General features: G+C 49.0%; 1 protein-coding gene across 2 annotated transcripts in view; it reads right to left on the minus strand.

The window, feature by feature from the left end:
• Positions 1–21,927, minus strand: part of RBPMS (RNA binding protein, mRNA processing factor) — a 243,956-nt gene that overhangs the window by 98,137 nt on the left and 123,892 nt on the right. For both annotated transcript variants that reach the window (XR_012883151.1, XM_075861860.1), the window contains exon 4: positions 17,498–17,560. Coding sequence is in view for 1 of the 2 variants with exons in the window: in XM_075861860.1 (XP_075717975.1) it covers positions 17,498–17,560 (63 nt within the window). In the remaining variant the exon portion in view is untranslated. The remainder of the gene's footprint in view (positions 1–17,497; positions 17,561–21,927) is intronic.

Here is a 21,927-nt window from a genome sequence, read left to right on the forward strand (position 1 = left end):
CATAGCCTATCTGGATCAACTCACTGTTCCACCTCCGGTTCTTCCTCCAGAGACTGTTGCTGTTTCACTGTCCTTTGCTCTCCCTGTTTGTTCCGGATCCACAGTTCCACTGCCTCTTCCTCCTCGCTATGACAGTGATCCCAGAGCCTGTAGAGGGTTTATCAACCAGTGCATGGTTCATTTTTGGCTACGAGCTCATCTCTTCCCCTCTGAGGAGGCCAAAGTAATGTTTATCATCACCCTCCTCTCTGGCAAGGCCCTCACATGGGCGAATCCCATCTTGGAACAACAAGGACCTGTATCCTCGGACCTAGCCTTGTTCCTCCAGTCTTTCCGTGCCGTATTTGAGGAACCGGGCTGAACATCTTCTATGCCGCAGCCACTCTGCTAACCCTCAAGCAAGAAGGCTCCACATTAGGAGAGTATGCTATCTCCTTTCGTAACCTGGCAGCAGAGTTGGTATGGAACAATGAGGCATTGGCGGCGACCTTTTGGCAGGGACTGTCCTCGCACATCAAGGACGAGCTTGCAGTCTGCGACCTTCCTTCTTCCTTGGATGCCCTCATCCTATTGGCCACTCGGGTTGACATGAGGATTCGGGAGCGCACTCTGGAGGTTCGACAGGGGAGCCGGTGTCTCAGAATAGCACCCTCGGCCCAGAGACCACTATTACCTTCCCCTAGTGCGCTACCTGAGGAACCTATGCAGGTAGACAGAGTCCGGTTGTCCGAACAAGAGAAACAGCACAGACGCCCTTCTGGATTATGTCTGTATTGTGGCTTTAAGGGTCATTTTGTGCACCAGTGCCCACAGAAACCGGGAAACTCCAGCACCTAGGGTTGGTTGGAGTGGCAACTCTAGGTGGGACGTCTCCAAACGTCAAAACCTGCAAATTTCATCCAGCAGGATCTAGTGGATCGCTTACATCTACCCACAGTTCTTCTGGAAAGACCTCTGGCTGTTGCTTCTGTGAATGGCCTACCATTGCCAGATCCAATTGTGTTCATCACGGAACCATTGACACTACAAGTCGGAGCTCTTCACTCGGAACAGATTGCCTTCCTTGTATTACCTAAAGCGATCAACCCTATTCTGCTAGGTCTGACAAGGCTCTGGTTCTCGACTGGAGTTCCAGAGAAGTCCTCCAATGGGGCCCCAGATGCCATAGCCATTGCCTGTCACATGTTCGCCCTGTTTTGACCCCACTGCCTAAGTCACTCTCCGATCTACCATCTCATTATGCTAGTTTTGCGGATGTTTTCAGTAAAAGGGAAGCAGAGACTCTTCCTCCTCATCGCATTTACGACTGCACGGTGGAGTTACTCCCTGACGCTTCACCACCTCAAGGGCGCATTTACCCTCTTTCCCTGCCAGAGATCCAAGCCATGTCCGCTGTCATGTTCATGGCCGCGGGCCGTCAGGCTCACTCACATCCTGACGGCCACAGCCATGGGCCTGCGAGCGCTGGCCCCAGTCTCCTCCTCAGGAGACGCCAGCGCTCACTTCCGCTTTCCTCGGCCGGGTCCCCGTTCCTGTACCTGTATCCTGTATCCGGTGCTACCTGGTCAAGTGCCGTGCTGAGCTGTAGTCGTGCTGTGCTGTATTCCACTCCTGTGCTGCTACACCACTCCTGACGTCTGCCTGCTGCCTAAGTCCCAGCCGAGACTGTCATTGCTACTGTCCGAGCTGCCACAGGTACATTATACGAACTATAGACTGTGACCTGCGTACTGTTGGCCAGCTGCCATACCGTTAAGGTGATACGGCCCAGTGGGTCCCAGCACCCAACGTGACAGTACGGTCCGGCCATGGACCCCACAGGTCGATCCAAGACCAAGATGACGTCACAAGAGATGCGGACGGATATGCTGGATCTCTGGTCTCGACAGGTCCAACTCCTCCAGGCTTTGAACATTCTCGCACGTCGGCAGGAGGCAGAAGCTGCCGTTCCTACTACTACACCTCCGGGCAGTGTTGATCCTCAGACTACACCTTCTGGCGGTGTGGATCATCGATTTTCTTTGCCACTTCCTGACCGCTATGATGGAGACGCAGGGACCTGTCGTGGATTTTTGAACCAGTGCCAGATCCACTTCAGCCTGTATGCACTTTCACCATTTTCGTCTGAAAGCGCAAGGGTCGCTTTCATCATCTCTCTCCTCACTGGCAGGGCCCTTGCATGGGCGAATCCTATCTGGGAGAGACAAGGACCAAAGACCCGTGACTTCCAGGGGTTCCTCCGGACATTTCGCACGGTGTTTGAGGAGCCTGGACGAGTCTCGTCTGCAGCAGCCGTCTTGCTGAACTTATGCCAAGGAGACACCTCCATGGGCGAGTACGCCATGCACTTCCGAACCCTGGCGGGAGAACTGTTGTGGAACAATGAGGCCCTGGTGGCTACATTCTGGCAGGGACTGTCTCCTAAGATTAAGGACGAGCTTGCCGCTCGAGATCTACCGTCTACCCTGGATGACCTCATCCTTCTGGCCGCCCGGATTGATATAAGGATCCGAGAATGGCTCCAAGAAGCTCGTCGGGTGGGAGGCCTTCCTAGTCCAGTCCCTACTTTGCAGCAACCCCTGCTGTCCTCAGATGCCGATCCTGCTAAGGAGTCTGTGAGGATGAACCAGTTTAAGCTATCTACCCAGGAGAGACAACGCAGATGCACTTTGGGACTCTGTCTATATTGCGGCCTCGGAGGCCATCTTGTGCGTCTAGGGTTGGTAGGAGAGACAACCTCAGGTAAAGAAGGACTTCCGTCTAAATTGTTCATACCCGTGACCATAGTGTCCGGCGAGAAAATACATTGGGTCTATCTGGACTTTGGATCCGCTGCTAATTTAATTCGTACAGACCCGGTGGATCTTCTTCAATTACCAACTACCCCTCTGGAGAGGCTGTTGATGGTTGCATCAGTAAATGGACTACCTCTGCCAGACCTAGTTATAGCGGTGACCAAGCCGCTGAGACTCCAAGTGGGAGCTTTCCACTACGAGCTTCTATCGTTCTTTGTCTTGTCCAACGCCGTTAACCCCGTGCTGCTGGGCCTGCCTTGGCACCGACTACATGCCCCAGTCCTGTACCGGAACTCTGGAGAGGTTCTCCAGTATGGCCCCGAGAGTCACAACCGTTGCCTTTTATAGATTTGTTTGGCTCAGCCTCCTCTGCCTCGGTCATTGGCAGGATTGCCTGGTCATTATGCTGCATTTTCGGATGTCTTCAGCAAGAGGGAGGTAGAGACGCTGTCCCCACACTGGGCATATGACTGTCCTATCGAGCTGATTCCTGGTGCATCCCTTCCCCGTGGTAGGGTATATCCTCTCTCCTTGCCAGAGACTCTGTCCATGTCCGCCTATGTTAAGAAAAACTTGGAGAGGGGCTTCATAAGGAAGTCTTCCTCCCCGGCAGGAGCCGGGTTCTTCTTCATCAAGAAAATCAAGAAAAAGGATCGTTCCCTGCGTCCTTGTATTGACTACCGGGGTCTCAACCAGATCACGGGGAAAAATAAGTATATGTTGCCACTGATCTCAGAACTGTTTGATCGTATACGGGGTGCCCAAACTAGACCTGCGTGGGGCTTACAACCTAATCCGGATTCGCCGGGGTGATGAATGAAAGACTGCATTTAACACCCGTGATGGACACTATGAATATCTAGTAATGCCCTTCGGCCTGTGTAATGCTCCCGTAGTCTTCCAGGAATTCGTTAATGACATCTTCCATGACCTTCTCTATGTTTGTGTTGTGGTCTATATTGATGACATCTTGATTTTTTCTCCAGATCCTATGACGCATCAGAGACATGTCCGTCAAGTTTTGCTGCGGTTAAGGGAGAATCGTCTGTACGCCAAGTTGGAGAAGTGCGTGTTTGAGAAAGATGCTCTACCCTTCCTGGGCTACATCATCTCGAATAGAGGTCTCAAAATGGATCCTGAAAAGGTAAAGTCCGTCCTGGAATGGCCATGCCCTCAAGGCTTGAGGACCATACAGCGCTTTCTGGGATACGCCAATTTTTACAGACAGTTCATTCCAAACTTCTCCTCACTGACATCTCCTATCTCTAACCTAGAAGGGCATGAACGCCAAGGTGTGGACTCCAAAGGCAGAGTCCGCATTTTATAGCCTGAAGAGCGCCTTCACGTCAGCCTCTATCCTCCATTATCCAGATGTCTCTCGACAATTCTCGTTGGAGGTGGACGCCTCCTCTGTCGGTGCTGGTGCACTCCTGTTCCAGAGAAGTTCCAAGGGCATGTCAATGGTATTTGGATATTTCTCTAAGTTCTTCTCTTTCGCAGAACGCAACTACTCGATTGGGGATCGGGAGTTACTGGCCATCAAATTGGCCCTGGAGGAGTGGAGACATCTACTAGAGGGGGCAGCTCATCTCATCCTGATTTTTACGGACCACAAGAATCTCACCTATCTTCAGACGGCCCAATGGCTGAACCCTCGTCAGGCCAGATGGTCGCTGTTCTTTACCAGGTTCCAGTTTGAGCTCCATTATCGCCCGGCCGATAAGAATGTGAGGGCCGGTGCCTTGTCCAGGTCATTCGAGACAGAGGACACCATGGAGATTCCACAGAATATTATTGATCTGTCTTGCATTGTCTCTGTCAATCCCTTGCAAGTTAGGAACGTCCCTCCAGGGAGGACCTTTGTGAACCTGGTTGACAGAGGGTGGATCCTCCGCTGGGGACACTGCTCTAGACTGGCAGGTCACGAGGGTACCCGTAAGACCCGAGACCTGATTGCCCATCATTTCTGATGGCCCACGTTGCCCAAAGACATTATGGACTTTGTTTCTTCCTGCTCAGTGTGTGCAGCTAACAAGGTCGCTTACTCCAGACCTGCTGGTCTGCTCCAGCCACTGCCTGTGCCTGATGCTCCCTGGCAGCATATAGCTATGGACTTTATTACTGACCTGCCTCTCACTGCTGGATGCATTACTGTCTGGATCGATTTTCAAAAATGGCCCACTTCGTCCCGCTGACCTGTCTTCCTTCTGCTCCTCAACTGGCCAACCTTTTCATCCAACACATCTTCCACCTGCACGGCTTACCGCGGCATATTGTTTTCGATCGGGGGGTTCAGTTCGAAGTTCTGGAGAGCCCTGTGCGTACTCCTCGATGTGAAGTTGGACTTTTTCTCAGCCTACAATCCTCAGTCCAATGGTCAGGTCGAGAGCATCAATCATCTAACTACCTACGCCACTTCATCTCCAAGCAGAATGATGACTGGGTGCAGCTGCTTCCGTGGGCTGAATTCTCATATAATAATCGCACCAGCGAGTTCACAAGGAATACACCGTTCGTCATTGTCCATGGCCAACACCCACAAATTCCTCTCCCGGTGCCTGATACGTCCGAGGTACCATCAGCTGAAACTGCATTTAGAGACTTCCTGCAGATCTGGCAGCAGACTCGATCCTCCATCCTACTGGCAGACGACCAAATGAAATGGAAGGCAGACACGAGGAGAAGGGAACCTCGTCAGTTTCTCCCTGGCACGAAGGTCTGGCTGTCCTCCAGTAATATAAGACTGAGGGTGCCTTCATGCAAATTTGCTCCCAGGTTCCTCAGACCGTTCGAGATCTTGCAGCAGATCAACCCTGTCGCATACAAGCTTCGGCTGCCTCTTGCCCTCAAGATCACCAACTCCGTCCATGTCTCCCTCAGGAAGCCGGTAGTTCTGAACCACTATACCAAGACTCCTAGCCCCGCGGTTGCCTCCAGCTGCCCTTCAAACACCTTTAAGGTTAAGGAGATCTTGGGCACCAAGAAAGTAAGAGGAAAAACTTTTTATTTAGTGGATTTAGGGGGTTTTGTCCTGAAGAGAGGTACTGAAAGCCAGAGGAGAACCTCAATGCTCCAACCCTTCTGAAGAAGTTTTTTCTCTCGCACTGGCCCCAAGAGGAGGGGGCGTAAGAGGGGGGATACTGTCATGTACATGGCCGCGGGCCGTCAGGCTCACTCACCTCCTGACGGCCGCAGCCATGGGTCTGCGAGCGCTGGCCCCAGTCTCCTCCTCAGGAGACGCCAGTGATCACTTTTGCTTACCTCGGCCGGGTGCACGCTCGTGCCCGCACTTAAAGGGCCAGCGCGCACACCTGAAGTTAATGTTAAAATTAGCCCATGAGTACCCTGGACTATAAGAAAGGCTCAGCCCCTTCCTCCCTTGCTCTACACGGACTCCCTCTACATATTGTCTCGGACCGGGGTGTACAGTTTACCTCCAAGTTCTGGAGAGCCCTGTGCAACCTGCTAGACGTTAAACTTCACTTCTCTTCTGCCTATCACCCTCCAATGGTCAACTGGAAAGGACCTGTAACGACGGGGGTAGGGAAACGAACAAGTGAGCCCTAATCTACCCGCCACTCTGTCCCTGCCTACTTGCAACGACCCACCCTAGGCGACGGGGTACAACTGGGCGGCGGTCCCAAGTGCACGAGACAAACATACAAGGGAATACAAAGCAAAGGGAAAGGGGCAGTTGCCCACGGCAACACCGTGAGCAACCAGAGTGGTGAATGAGCCAAGTCAAACCAGGAGAGCACGAGGTACCAAACGCAGAGCAGGAGAGTAGTCAGTAAGCCAGGGTCAGTATGGAGCAGGATAAAATAGTAGGAGCTGTAGCTGGGCCAGGAAACCACAAGGAAAGAATCACAAGCAAGGAGGAACAGGAAAGGCAGGTATAAATAGACAGAGGGCGGAAGCTAACTGAGTCTGGCCAGGCTGCGATAGGCTGTCCCACTCCTAAGCCTGCCAGCCTGAGTGGTGGAAGCTGGAGTCAGTCTCAGAGACATAGACTCAGGTGAAGACTGATTATCTATGGGCGTTAACCCCGAAGCTGTGCCTGGCAGATCCTTTACAGTACCCCCCCTTTTATGAGGGGCCACCGGACCCTTTCTAAGTGGACCTGGTTTATTGGGGAAACGAAGGTGGAACTTCCTGACCAATTCCCCAGCGTGAACATCCCGGGCGGGTACCCAAGTCCTCTCCTCAGGCCCGTATCATCTCCAATGGACCAGGTACTGGGGGGAGCCTTGGACCATCTTGCTGTCCACAATCTTGGCCACCTCGAATTCCACCCCCTCAGGGGTGAGAACGGAAACAGGAGGTTTCCTCGAGGGAGCCAAGGACGGGGAGCAGCGTTTAAGGAGGGAGGCATGAAACACGTCGTGTATACGAAAAGATGGGGGTAACTCCAGCCGGAAGGAGACAGGATTGAGGACTTTAATGACCTTATACGGCCCAATAAACCGGGGAGCAAACTTCTTGGACGGGACCTTAAGACGCAAGTTCCTAGACGATAACCACACCAGATCCCCGACCATAAACAAGGGGTTAGCAGAACGTTTTCTATCAGCCTGAGTTTTTTGTACGCTCTGGGACGCCTCTAGGTTCTTCTGAACCTGGGCCCAGACTGTGCACAGTTCCCGATGAACGACCTCTACCTCAGGATTGTTGGAACTACCAGGTGAAACGGAGGAGAACCGTGGATTAAACCCAAAATTACAGAAAAAGGGGGAGACCCCTGACGAGTTACTGACCCGGTTATTAAGGGAAAATTCAGCGAGGGGAATGAATGAGACCCAATTATATTGACAGTCAGAGATAAAACACCTTAAATATTGTTCTAGAGATTGATTAGTCCTCTCCGTTTGGCCATTGGTTTCAGGATGGAAGGCAGAGGAGAAGGACAGATCAATCTCCAAATTTTTACAGAAGGCTCTCCAAAACAAAGAAACAAATTGTACCCCTCTGTCCGAAACAATATTGACAGGGACCCCATGGAGACGCAGGATGTGTTTGACAAACAAGGTAGCCAACGTCTTGGCGTTGGGTAGTTTCTTGAGGGGCACAAAGTGGCACATCTTACTGAAGCGGTCTACTACCACCCACACCACCGACTTGCCTTGGGATGGGGGCAAATCGGTGATAAAATCCATGGAGATATGTGTCCAGGGTCTCTGGGGAATGGGCAACGAACATAGTAAGCCCGCTGGTCGGGACCTGGGAGTCTTGGACCTAGCACAAACCTCACAAGCGGTGACGTAGGCCTTAACGTCTTTAGGCAACCCAGGCCACCAATAGTTTCTGGCAATGAGGTGTTTGGTACCCAGGATGCCTGGATGACCAGATAGTGCGGAGTCATGATTTTCCCTAAGTACCCTTAGCCGGTATTGCAGGGGAACAAACAGCTTGTCCTCAGGAAGGTTCCCGGGGGCTGAACCTTGATCAGCCGCAATTTCAGAGACTAAATCAGAATCAATAGCAGAAATGATTATACCGGGAGGCAAAATACAAGCAGGATCTTCCTCCGAAGGAGGGCTGGCCATGAAGCTACGCGACAGTGCATCGGCCTTAATATTTTTAGACCCAGCCCTATAGGTAACCAAAAAGTTGAATCTGGTAAAAAATAGCGCCCATCGAGCTTGTCTCGGGTTTAGCCTCCGGGCAGATTCTAGGAAAACCAGATTCTTGTGGTCAGTAAGGACCGTTACCTGGTGCCTAGCCCCCTCCAGGAAGTGGCGCCACTCTTCAAATGCCCATTTAATGGCTAAGAGTTCGCGGTTGCCAATATCATAGTTACTCTCAGTGGGCGAAAACTTCCTGGAGAAGTAGGCACAGGGGCGGAGATGGGTGAGGGACCTGGTACCCTGGGACAAGACAGCCCCCACTCCCACCTCGGATGCGTCAACTTCCACGATAAATGGCTCCATTTGGTTGGGCTGAACCAGCACCGGGGCCGAGATAAAGCACTTCTTAAGGACCTCAAAAGCCTGGACAGCCTCAGGAGGTCAGTGGAGGAGATCAGCACCTTTGCGAGTGAGGTCCGTAAGAGGCTTAGCGATGACCGAGAAGTTAGCAATAAATCTCCTGTAATAATTAGCGAACCCCAAAAAACACTGTAACGCCTTCAGGGAGGCAGGTTGGACCCATTCCGCCACAGCCTGAACCTTGGCGGGGTCCATGCGGAATTCATGAGGAGTGAGGATTTGACCCAAAAATGGTATCTCCTGTACCCCAAACACACATTTTTCGGTTTTTGCAAACAGTTTGTTTTCCCGAAGGAGCTGGAGCACCTTCCTGACATGCTCAATGTGGGAGGACCAGTCCTTGGAAAACACCAGTATGTCATCAAGGTACACTACAAGAAATATCCCCAGGTAATCTCTCAAAATCTCATTTATGAAATTCTGGAAGACCGCCGGAGCATTACACAACCCAAAGGGCATGACGAGGTATTCGAAATGACCTTCGGGCGTGTTAAACGCAGTCTTCCACTCATCCCCCTCTTTAATGCGGATAAGGTTATAAGCCCCCCGTAGATCAAACTTAGAGAAACATTGGGCCCCCTGAACCTGATTAAAGAGATCAGAAATCAAAGGAAGGGGATACTGGTTCCTTACAGTGACCTTATTCAGGTTACGGTAGTCAATGGATGGCCTAAGACCACCATCCTTCTTCCCTACGAAGAAGAAGCCAGCACCTACCGGAGAAGTAGAGGGGCGAATGTAACCCTTGGCCAGGCATTCCTGTATATACTCTCTCATGGCTTCACGTTCGGGACAAGAAAGATTAAATATCCTACCCTTAGGAAGCTTAGCTCCTGGTACCAATTCGATAGCGCAATCGTATTCTCTATGAGGAGGTAACACCTCGGAGGCCTCCTTAGAGAAAACATCAGCGAAGTCCTGAACAAACTCAGGTAGCGTGTTCACCTCCTCAGGGGGAGAAATAGAATTAACAGAAAAACATGACGTCAAACATTCATTACCCCATTTGGTAAGCTCCCCAGTATTCCAGTCAAACGTGGGATTATGCAACTGCAACCAGGGAAGGCCTAAAACCAAATCGGACGATAATCCCTGCAACAACAGTACAGAGCACTGCTCCAAATTCATGTTGCCAACAAGGAGTTCAAAAACAGGGGTATGCTGTGTAAAATAACCATTAGCAAGGGGAGTGGAGTCGATACCCACTACCGGGACAGGTTTAGGCAAATCAATCAAAGGCATAGCTAGAGACATAGCAAATTCCACAGACATGATATTAGCAGACGACCCTGAATCCACGAAGGCACTGCCGGTAGCAGACCTACCACCAAAAGAGACCTGAAAGGGAAGCAAGATCTTATTACGTTTCATATTTACAGGAAATACCTGTGCACCCAAGTGACCTCCCCGATGATCACTTAGGCGCGGAAGTTCTCCGGCTGCATTCTTACGCTTAGGACAGTTGTTCACTTGATGCTTGCCATCCCCACAGTAGAAGCAGAGACCATTCTTCCTGCGGAAATCTCTACGTTGTTGGGGGGACACGGAGGCCCCGAGTTGCATAGGTACCTCTGAGTCTTCCGGGGAGGAACGAAGCAACGGAACCTCGGAAGGCATCATGGGGGAGTCGGAGGAGAAAACACATAAACGTTCACGTTGTCGTTCCCTGAGACGTCGGTCAAGTCGTACCGCTAAAGCCATAACCTGGTCTAGGGAGTCAGAAGAGGGATAGCTAACTAGCAGGTCTTTCAGGGCATTCGACAGACCCAACCTAAACTGGCACCTTAAGGCAGGGTCATTCCACCGAGAAGCTACGCACCACTTCCTAAAGTCAGAGCAATACTCCTCAACAGGTCTCTTACCCTGACGTAAGGTCACCAGCTGACTCTCGGCAAAGGCAGTCCTGTCGGTCTCGTCATAAATGAGTCCGAGAGCAGAAAAGAAACGATCAACGGAGGAAAGTTCAGGGGCGTCAGGAGCCAAGGAGAAGGCCCACTCTTGGGGCCCTTCCTGGAGCCGGGACATAATTATACCCACCCGCTGGTTCTCAGAACCTGAGGAATGAGGCTTTAAGCGAAAGTAAAGCCTACAACTCTCCCGAAAGGAGAGAAAAGCCCCCCGGTCCCCTGAGAACCGGTCGGGCAACTTGAGGTGGGGTTCAAGAGGTGAGGTGAGGGGGACAACCATGGTAGCATCATGCTGGTTGACCCTCTGAGCCAGGGCCTGGACCTGTAGGGAGAGACCCTGCATTTGCTGAGCAAGGGTCTCAAGGGGGTCCATAGTAGTGACAGGGACCAGGGTAGACTAGGTATGGGCTTGTGATTATGTAACGACGGGGGTAGGGAAACGAACAAGTGAGCCCTAATCTACCCGCCACTCTGTCCCTGCCTACTTGCAACGACCCGCCCTAGGCGACGGGGTACAACTGGGCGGCGGTCCCTACGCTCAGTAAGTGCACGAGACAAACATACAAGGGAATACAAAGCAAAGAGAAAGGGGCAGTTGCCCACGGCAACACCGTGAGCAACCAGAGTGGTAAATGAGCCAAGTCAAACCAGGAGAGCACGAGGTACCAAACGCAGAGCAGGAGAGTAGTCAGTAAGCCAGGGTCAGTATAGAGCAGGATCAAATAGTAGGAGCTGTAGCTGGGCCAGGAAACCACAAGGAAAGAATCACAAGCAAGGAGGAACAGGAAAGGCAGGTATAAATAGACAGAGGGCGGGAGCTAGCTGAGTCTGGCCAGGCTGCGATAGGCTCTCCCACTCCTAAGCCTGCCAGCCTGAGTGGTGGAAGCTGGAGTCAGTCTCAGAGACATAGACTCAGGAGAAGACTGATTATCTATGGGCGTTAACCCCGAAGCTGTGCCTGGCAGATCCTTTACAGGACCAACCAAATTTTAGAGAATTATCTTCGCCACTTTCTTTCCACCCAACATGACAATTGGGAGCAACTCCTGCCTTGGGCGGAATTCTCATACAACAACCACACAAGTGAGTCTACCGCCTCATCTCCCTTCTACATTGTGTACAGCCAGCATCCTAGAGTTCCTCTTCCTATGCCAGCCATGACTCAAGTACCGGCAGCTAACTCTTTTGTTCACAACTGGCAGCAAACTAAGGCTGCGATTCTCCAAGCAGTGGACCGCATGAAAAAGCATACCGATAAAAGAAGGAAAATTCCCCCTCAATTCTCTCCTGGAGTTAAGGTCTGGCTGTCCTCGAGAAACATTAGACTCAAGGTGCCTTCTCACAAATTCGCTCCTAGGTTCCTTGGTCCTTTCAAGGTCCTACGGCGGATCAACCCAGTATCCTATAAACTTCGGTTGCCTCCTACTCTGAAGTTTCCGAACTCGTTCCATGTGTCCCTCCTTAAACCCGTAGTCCTGAACCGCTACAGTAAAGCTCCTAGGTCTGCAGTTGCTCCCAGTGGTTCTTCTGAGGTGTTCGAGGTGAAGGAGATTCTGGACAGCAAGAGGGTAGGAGGAAGGACTTTCAATTTGGTGGACTGGAGAGGGTTTGGTCCTGAGGAGAGATCCTGGGAGCCAGAGGAGAACCTCAATGCCCCTGCCCTCACTAAAAGATTCCTCTCTCGCTCTGGTCCCAAGAAAAGGGAGCGTAAGGGGGTGTACTGCTACGGCCGCGGTCACGAACTACGACCTTCACTTACCTGCCTCCCGCAGATCCTCCTCGACCTGTCGGGGTCTTCCTCCCCAGGGACGTCGGCACTTGCGCCCGCTCTGTCCTGTAGTGAAACTAGAGGGTGCGCACTGGTTCACGGCCTTAAAGGGCCAGCACGTAGATATGTAAATAATTAATTATTCCCTGATCACCCTGAATTATAAAAAGAGCCTGCCCTTCTGATCCATGCCTGAGCATTGTTAGTTAATCCCATGTTAGTCTTTACAAATGTTCCCTTACTGTTATCCTGATCCCGTTGTTTCCCGTGCCCTGCTACCTGTATCCTGTATCCCGTGCTGTGTCCTTGTTCCTAGCCTGTTAGTGCTTGAGTCGTGTCCTACTGCACCCGCTGTCATCTGCCACGTCCAGTGTCATCTACCACATCCAGTGTCATTCGCCACATCTGGCGTAACCTGCTTCACCCAGCTCCATCCGTGCTATGGCCTCGGCCACTGTCTGGACTATTTCAGGTACCCTTGTGCTACGAACTTGTATAGACACTTGCGTAGACTGTGACTTGGCCAGCTGCCTCTCCACTGCAGTGGAGCAGCCTAGTGGGTCCACATACCCTGTGATCGTGACCGTAAGACAGGATAGTAACACTTTATGCACAGACAGAAAAGGCTCTGTATGCATCTCTCCTGTCACTCTATGTTTATGTGGGAGGGGGCTATATATTTCAGCTGTCATAAAGCAAACACACACTGTTGCACTGTCTTTACAGATAATACAGGAAGGGTGTGTCTACAATATGATTGTTCCCAGGAAAGCTTTTAAAAATAAAAAAATAAGTAACTGTATTCAACACTAGTTGCAAGTGTTAATAAATTCAACATGTATTTTTTATTTCAGTTATTTCCATAAAGTGTTTAACAACACTTTGGGTTGCTTGACAACCACTAGACTTTCCATCTTCTTGGCCACCGTTTCAGTACATTACATACATACATACATACATACATACATACATACATACATACATACAGTACATACTTGTTACATGCACTGAAGTAGTAACAAGAAATTGTGAGAAGACACTCTAAACTGCAAAACAATTATTTTAGGAGCTTCTCTTAAAAGAAAACACCAGAAGATACCACAATCATTTATGCAGCTTAAGGCTAAAAAAAACGTGAAAAAAACCCAAGCAAGACAAAAGAGAAATATGCAAAAAAAAAAAGTGATATCATTGTAATAAAAAAAACATGGGGGATATATTGTATAAGACATTTTGATGGAATCCACTCATCACATGCAAAAATTTGCACCTGACAAGCCTGATTTGTTAAGCTGAATAAGTAGCAAAGGAGTGAATTTGAACATGGCGGACATTTAGTTGCATTTATATCCCTCATTTTCTTTATGTGGATTATTCATCTCATTCAAGCGCAATCTTTAATACATATTAATTTCAAATAAGTAAAAACTTACATGTCAGTACTTTACCAACAGGAAATAACAGGTTTTCAGAGTTGTGAGCTTTATATTTCAATCTGATTGATGATTTTCTTTTATTACTGGATAAAAGATGTCTTACCTCTAACCAAGCTGCTTATCTTAAATATTTTTCCGTCACTCAATGTCATGTCTAATGCAGCAAATCACTGTCAGCCAAAGTGATTTGTCAAAAATAATAAGGCCAGTTGATTAACCGCTGACATACAAAGAAGTGGGTTCAACTGTGACTGTTGGGAGGATCTCATCTCAGACAAACATACGATAAAAACATAAAAGCCTTGATTTTAGGCCACACAGCTAGATTTCCAGCACAAAAGCATCTTAGAGCATCACCAACAGCATGTGCCATAGTTACAATTGGTAGCATACTTTAGATTGCCCATCACTCAGCAAGTAAAAGGAAGAGATAATAAGGTTATCTATTCTAGGGATCTAGTGCAAGTTTGCTCTCAGGCTTTTTCTGGTAACAATCCTTCATAATTAGTTCGGAAACTAAGATATGCAGCACATTTCATTGTAGCAATGAGAGATACATTTGGAATGGGTACTAACATATACTGACAACTCAAAAGGTGCCATAGATAGGATGTTGACTTTATAAAAAATAAACCTTGCACATACCGAAATATGCAGCTGTCCCTTATGGCATCCAAATGCCTAGAGAAAGTGTCCTTTTTGCTTAAAGGGGTGGGCTACTTTAGAGTAAAAAGAGCTCAAAGGGGGTAAAACAGAAAAATATTTTATCATTAATATGTTTCCCCCCAAAGTTTGGTAATTATGTTTCTTCTACTTTAAGAGGTATTGAGGCAAAAAAGTTGCTGCCATAGTGGTTGTAACTTGAATTATTTCCTCAGAAACAGTTAGTCACTTCCTTAATAATTGCTGATAAAAATGAACCGTCATCTGTTTCCGAGAAGTCAAAAGAAACAACCAATATGGCTGCACTTCCTGTTGTCACATTTGCAAAAATGTCTGCCATAACAAAACAGAGAAATGCCATTAGGTCTGTAAGTAAAACATAATTACCAGAGTTAGATCTAAAACATTTTATATTATCACACAAAACATGGGTATTGTCCTACTTAATATTCTTGATTTCATTTCATGTTTTTCAGTTTTTTGTTTGAGCCAGAATTATGTAATGCAGTCTGTGACTTCATTGTGAGGAAGCATATGTCAGATGATTTTTTTTCAGAAGTTCTGACTGGCTGAAAGGAACCATGAGATATGCCATTTAACTTCACAGAACCAGAAAGTGGTTTGCAGCCCCCTAGCGCCTTAGAGAACTGTTACGTTGATGCAGTTACACTCACTAGTATAACTATTAGCATATTTGTCAACTCTCCCAGAAAGTTTGGGAGACTCCCGGAAAATGGAGACAGCAAATCTCCCTTTCACCCAACATACTCACCTCTCCCAGTTCCTGCAATTACATCCACTCCAAGACACCACAGACAACTACTTGATCCAGAGCAGCGTCAGTACGCTGTCTGCGGTGGCGCCCGGAGCAAAGGGAAGAACAGGAATCGGTAGAGGTAAGAAGCTGAACGTCTGGTCTGAGATCTTTAAAGAGGAAGTTTGGGTGTCTGGTCTGATGTCTGTAAATAGGTCTGTAAACAAGGTTCTGGTCTGGGGTCTGTAAACAGGATGTCTGTAAACAGGGGTCTGGTCTGGGGTCTGAAAACGGGGGTTCTTTATACAGGGAGGTTCTGGTGTCTGTATAAAGGGCTGGGCTGGGGTCTATATCTTTATTTAGGGGGTCTGGTGTGTGATCTGTATTTATTTTGGGGAGTGCTGAAGGGGGTCACATGTACTATTTGTTATTCAAATGCTGTAGATTGGGGGTGCGTCTTATATGAATGGATGGGGAATAAGGAAAACATTTCACTTTTTTCCCTGTCTTTATGGTTACCGTACCCTAGAGACACTACCTAGGATAGGAAATGCATAAACATGGTATTTTTTCATTATCCATAGAATCTCGTGTACAGCAAAGAATATTTATTAATTGAAAAGTTGACTATGCTGTAAGACTTTTTGAACAAATATTTTTTTAATTTCTTGTTTTTTTTTGTGCAGCCTGAAACTCAAATGGGTTTTCCAGCCACCAAAAATTGATAGTCTATCCTCAGGATAGGCCATCAATAGTTGATGGGTCGGGGTCCGACTTTCAGGAACCCCGTCAATCAGCTGTTTTGAAGGGGCCGCAGGACTCAAGCGCTGCTTCCCCTTCATTTCTTTTTGCTCACTGTGAATGTTCGAGATGCATTTAGCAGAGATTCACAGGTATTCCAGCCTTTTCTCCCATTGAAGTGAATGGGAGTAAAGGCTGCAATACCTGTAAATCGCCGCTAAATGAGTTTCGACAACTCACAGTGAACATGAAGAAATAAAGGGGAAGCAGCGCTCGTATGAGCGCTGCGGCCCCTTAAAAACAGTTGATCGGCGGTGCTCCCTCCCAAAAGTCGGACCCTGACCCACCAGCTATTGATGGCCATCCTGAGGATAGGCCATCAATTTTTAGGGGCTGGAAAACCCCTTCAAAACAACTTTTTAACACCTAATTGTCGATATAAAAATGTGCGTGCTGTTCGTAAACAGCACCCCCTTCTTTAGCCAAAAGATCATGTGACCTGCTTCATGATTCCCTCACAAGAAAGGTATTGTGGAACTGGTCATGTGATCACTCTCAGACAATCTGCACTTTATTTCTATTTAGACACCACATGATCTTTCACGGACCCCCAAACCAAGAGCTTAGGGGATCATTTTATGGGTGCCATAGCATACACCAGATTACTGTTATTAGGCCTAATATGAATAGATCTGTCTGCTGACAGATACCTTAGGTAGAGTCATTCTTTACAGCAGGGCCAGAAAACCTGTGGAGTACATTTCTACAAGTCATAACTGGCTCATAAAGTGAAGATTTTCAAAGTTCGGACACTTTCCTAACAAAATCAGAATGTATTAGGCTAGCTTTCTCTATAATAAAACAAAAGTGTGTTGGACCAGGGTAATATTTCAACAGCATCAGGAAATAACTTTTTTTATCCATTCAGGGTACAGTAAATTGGATCAAGCCTCGAATGTCATGGATAAAATATGGATATGTATTTTTTATGCATTGTACATGTAATACACTATATAAATAGATGAACTCACTTGTGAAATCTCGCTAATATACCCCAAGGGCGTAAGAAACCACAGGCTGAGAAACCCATTATACAATATATATACAACATCAGCAAAATGTCACCCTGAATTATTCCCTGAAAAAAATGATTTCATGTTACAAACAAGTTACTATGTCTGATGAAACACTATACTCCATATATCCTGCAAATGTATATGTCTTTGTCTGATACTGCTTAGTTTACAGCGATGTCTGTGTCCCTAAACAACCTTTATTTCTCTTGTAGGTACACTAAGAGAGTTCAAGAAGAAGACGTTCTACATTTGTCTACTCTTTGTCAATTGCCTTTCGAAGTCAACTAAAATTCAGCAAATATTCAACAATTTTATTTCAGTTTGAAAGGCAGATATAGAATAGGTGCTATCTGGGGACAAGAGTACTACTCACATTTAATGCATTCTTTGCAGCTTCAGCTTCTGATCTGCTATCAAAACTTACAAAACCAACAGGCTGTGGATAAAACCAAAAAGTTACCATTAGAATGTGTTGAGGCATACCCTGAATAAAGAGTTTTGAATTTGCACAGTTTGTCACTATATTATTATGCATCAAACTAGTTTATGATTAAATAAGATCAAGAATTAAACATTTGTCAACACACCGGCTTCTGAAATGATCAGATTGAAAACCACTTTCAATAATTTTCTATATTGGTATTCTACAACAGTGCTGATGTACCTCACAGATCGGAAACTTGGCTACGACTACCATCTAGATCAATCCAGGACTCATCCTTACTTTAGGGAAGTTTTCCCCTGATAGATTCTGATTATATGATGTAACAGGATCATAATTTAAATAAAGATGTGATTGTTCTACATATGCTTTTTTGATCAGCTTAAGAATAAATTTTATCAAGGCCCATAATTGTGCAGTTAAATGGAATATCATATGAACAGCCTGTGCAGGCCAAGAACATTATAAGCAAATCTTTCAGTACGTAGTATTTCTTTCAGTTATCTGATATGAATAGTGGATTACTGTGAGTGAGCTGACAAAAGGTACAAAAGCTATCCAGGGACAAGGATGTATTCAATATTAAAACCTAGAGACTAGAGCATGAGTATAACCGAGTAGGGCCTAACCTGTTTTTTTTTTTGTCATTCCATGTGCAAACCTTCGGAGCTACAGTCAAGCCCACATCTGGAGAATATAAGCATGCAATCATTGTACCTGAAGTCCGATTCAATCAACTAGATAAACCCAGGATCCATTGCATTAAATTACCTAAGCGGTTACCTACAGTTTTATGTGATTGCCAAGAAAGTAACTAATGACATATCGCTAGGATATAAAAAATAATTTCTGATCAGAGGGAGTCTGACTGACTTGACCCCCAACACTCCTGAGAACGAAGGGGCCACAGCACTACTTTAGCGCTGTAGTCCCTTCACAGTTTCTCCCTGCACAACGGCGTTCCTGGGCACCAGTTTTGCAAGGAACTACAACACAGCTTAATTTTGGTGGGGTTTCTGTGGTTAAACTATGAGAAGAGGCCGTACTGCAGACAAAAAAGAAAATAAGAGGAGACCTCCATGACTGAAATAGATGGGAGGGACTCAGAGTTGGCTGGCCTATGAGAGATTAGGTTAAGGATAGGAGGAGGGCTTGCGGGATTAGGGGTGGGGATTGAAGGGGATGTACCTATTTCCTGTTGTGCTCTTCCCTCTCTTCGCCAGAACACAGAATCAGGAGCATGTCTTACATCGCTGCTGCGTCTGACGAGGAGGCAATGGAGCTGCTGCGGGCCGCGGCAGCCTCTCAGGGTCCTGGATGGCTCGGAGCACGAGTGGCGACTCTGCTGCAGGGACAAGCGGGCGCTCCGGTCCAGGAGCGGGCAGAGTCGTCGGGAGCGGGCGTGGAGCGCTCCACCATGCCGGTGGTCTCGGGGCTGCTGGAGCAGGCAAAGGTACAGGACCGGCGTGCCAGGGGGATGGGCAGGAGAAGAGGAGAGCCCGTCTCCCCCGTGACTCAGGCCAGGGCTGGCACTCCCGGCGTGAGGAGCAGCACGAGGCGCTCGCGCCCGCCCGCACGGCTGAGTCCGGAAGACATCCCGCGGGCGCGGCGGCGCAAGAGGAGCCCCTCAGTGGACCCTTCAGGCCAGACCCCAGGGCGGCCTGCCACTGCTCTTTCGTCTGGTCCTGGGAGGAATCCCAAAACGCGGCAGCGCCCGGCGGCAGTGGCGAGGAGGACGCGGCCTTCACTTCCGGCCACACCCCCTCCTTCTTCTGTACGTGGCAGAAGGGCAACGGCGACCCTGCATGGTGATGTGCCAGCCAGAGGGTCGGCTCATGGTGACGACGAGCGGGCAGTGGAGGTGGACATGAACAGAGGACGCAGGATGAGGTCGGTGGTTGGAGTGCCAGGGACGGAACAGCGTGAAGCTGGTTCAGCAGGACGGATGAGGCAAGAACTGGAGCTCGGCCAATTGGATGATGCGATGTCGCCCCCCCTTTTCTCAGACGGAAATTGTAATTCCCCGTGCACACACTGCCAATGCGGACAGCGCCAGAGGGAGTCCGGAGCATTGGAGGACGGTGAGCGGCGGGCCTCTGCACGTGGACATGGGGTCCGGCTGACGGGTTCACAGCCCCTGGGCAGCCTGGTGAGTTGACACCTACGTTACCTTTTCCAGCTTTATTGATGTCGGGTATCGGTGTAGAGGGTGTCGCGTCGGCTGGCGTCGCGGCGGAGTCGGGGCCCCCGGGGTTACAGGCGGGTGCAGGGGGGGATAGTTTGGCGGAGTTAGTGGGTTGTTTAAAGGTGTTGGTGGGGCGGCTAGGCGGTTTCCCTTCCCAAGAACCGGCAGGCGTGGCGCCGGCCGCGGTGTGGGTGGGCAGTGTGGGTAGCACTCCGGTTCTTCAAACCGGAGGGGGGTTTACCGCGGGGGCAGCGGTTGCAGTGGCGGCGGCGGTTCAAACAGACTCGCCAAAGGAAGTGGATAGGGTGCGTCTGGATGATCGCGCGCGCGGGGAGGTTTACGTTTGGGGCGCATTTGAAGCAGGAGGTTAAAGAAAGGATTTGGAAAGATGAGTATGTGGAGATCTTTTCCCTGCTTCCGCTGGAGAAGTTTAACTTGGATAAGGTGAAGCGGGATGAAACAAAAAAGGACGAGGAAGAAAAGAGACGGTACAGGTTGATTCCAAAAACATTCATCAATTGGATGCAGGCTTTTGCAATTTTGGCCAGTGTTATTAGAGAAAAGGCGCCGGATAATTGTTCCGGCTTGTTTTGTTATTTGGATGCGGCGGGGGAGGCACATCGGGTTTATGGGGGCCAGGCTTGGCTTCGTTACGATGAACAGTTTCGGCAGCGGAAAGCAGTGCGGCCGAATATACGGTGGGATCATAAGGACATAGCGTTATGGTTGAAAGTGACGGCACTTTATAAGCAGGGGCAGTCCTTTCCCGGGAGCGGGAACGCAGCAGGAACTTCCGGCGGAACTAGTCAGGCCTCAGGTTCCAAATTTGGGACGTGTTGGCAGTTCAATGAGGGGCAGTGTAAATTTGGAGCAGCGTGTAAATTCAAGCATGTGTGCTCACACTGCAGCGGGCAGTCTCATGGAGCGTCCAAATGTTTTAAAAAGGGTAAACGACAGGGGGGAGCCAGCGGTGCGTCTGGTTATGGGGGAGACTCCGGTGAAGCTCATAAAGATGGCCCCCTTTCTAAGTAAATACCCCAATAAGGAGGGGGCGCGGTTGATTAGTTTAGGTTTTGGTTCCGGTTTCGTTATTCCGCCCCCTTCGCATGAGGTCCCTTTCACGCGGCGCAACCTTAAGTCGGCATATCAGCATGCGGGGGTAGTCTCAGAGAAACTACGGAAGGAGATTGATCTGGGCAGAATGGCGGGCCCTTTTAGCACGATCCCAGTTCCGGGTTTGGTGGTGTCGCCGTTAGGGGTGGTTCCGAAACGGGAATGTAACAAATTCCGGCTCATTCAGCATTTGTCCTTCCCAAAAGGGGCGTCGGTTAATGATGGCATCGACCCGGATCTCTGTTCCGTGGTTTATACGTCGTTTTATGCGGCGGTAGCGTTGGTACGTGGTTACAGAAGAGGAGCTCTGATGGCAAAAACTGATATTCAAGCGGCGTTCCGTTTTATTGCCGGTCCATCCGGACAGCCAGCGGTTGTTGGGATGTTATTGGGAAGGGGGTTACTACATTGATCGATGTCTTCCCATGGGTTGTTCGTTGTCGTGCGCGTACTTTGAGGTTTTTAGTTCTTTTTTGGAATGGGTAGTTAGGGAGGTCGCCGGGGTGGAGTCAATTATTCACTATCTCGACGATTTCTTGTGTGTTGGCCCGTCGTGTTCGGGGGTTTGCGCAAATTTATTGGAGACGGTCAACTGGGTGTCGCGGGAGTTCGGGGTACCCTTGGCTGTGGAAAAAACTGAGGGTCCAGTGACAACCATATGTTTTTTGGGAATTACAATTGATTCCATAGCAATGGAGTGCAGATTGCCGGAGGATAAGTTGGGGGATTTGCGGTTAGTAGTGGAACGAGCGTCTCGGATTAAGAAAATTACACTACGTGATTTGCAGTCCTTATTGGGGAAGTTGAATTTTGCTTGCCACATCATGCCGATGGGCAGGGTTTTTTGTCGGTGGTTGGCAGCGGCGATGGCGGGGGTTGGGGAACCCCACCATTTCATTCGTCTGGCGGCGGAGCACAGGGAAGATTTGTGGGTCTGGCTCCATTTTCTGGCACAGTATAATGGGCGCTCTCTTTGGATGTCCCGGGCGTTGGATAGCTTCGATTTGGAATTGTTCACTGATGCGTCCGGGGCGGTGGGGTTCGGGGCGTTCTTCAAAGGTCA

Source organism: Rhinoderma darwinii, chromosome 1 (assembly GCF_050947455.1).
Source record: "Rhinoderma darwinii isolate aRhiDar2 chromosome 1, aRhiDar2.hap1, whole genome shotgun sequence".
Taxonomy (NCBI): Eukaryota; Metazoa; Chordata; class Amphibia; order Anura; family Rhinodermatidae; genus Rhinoderma; species Rhinoderma darwinii.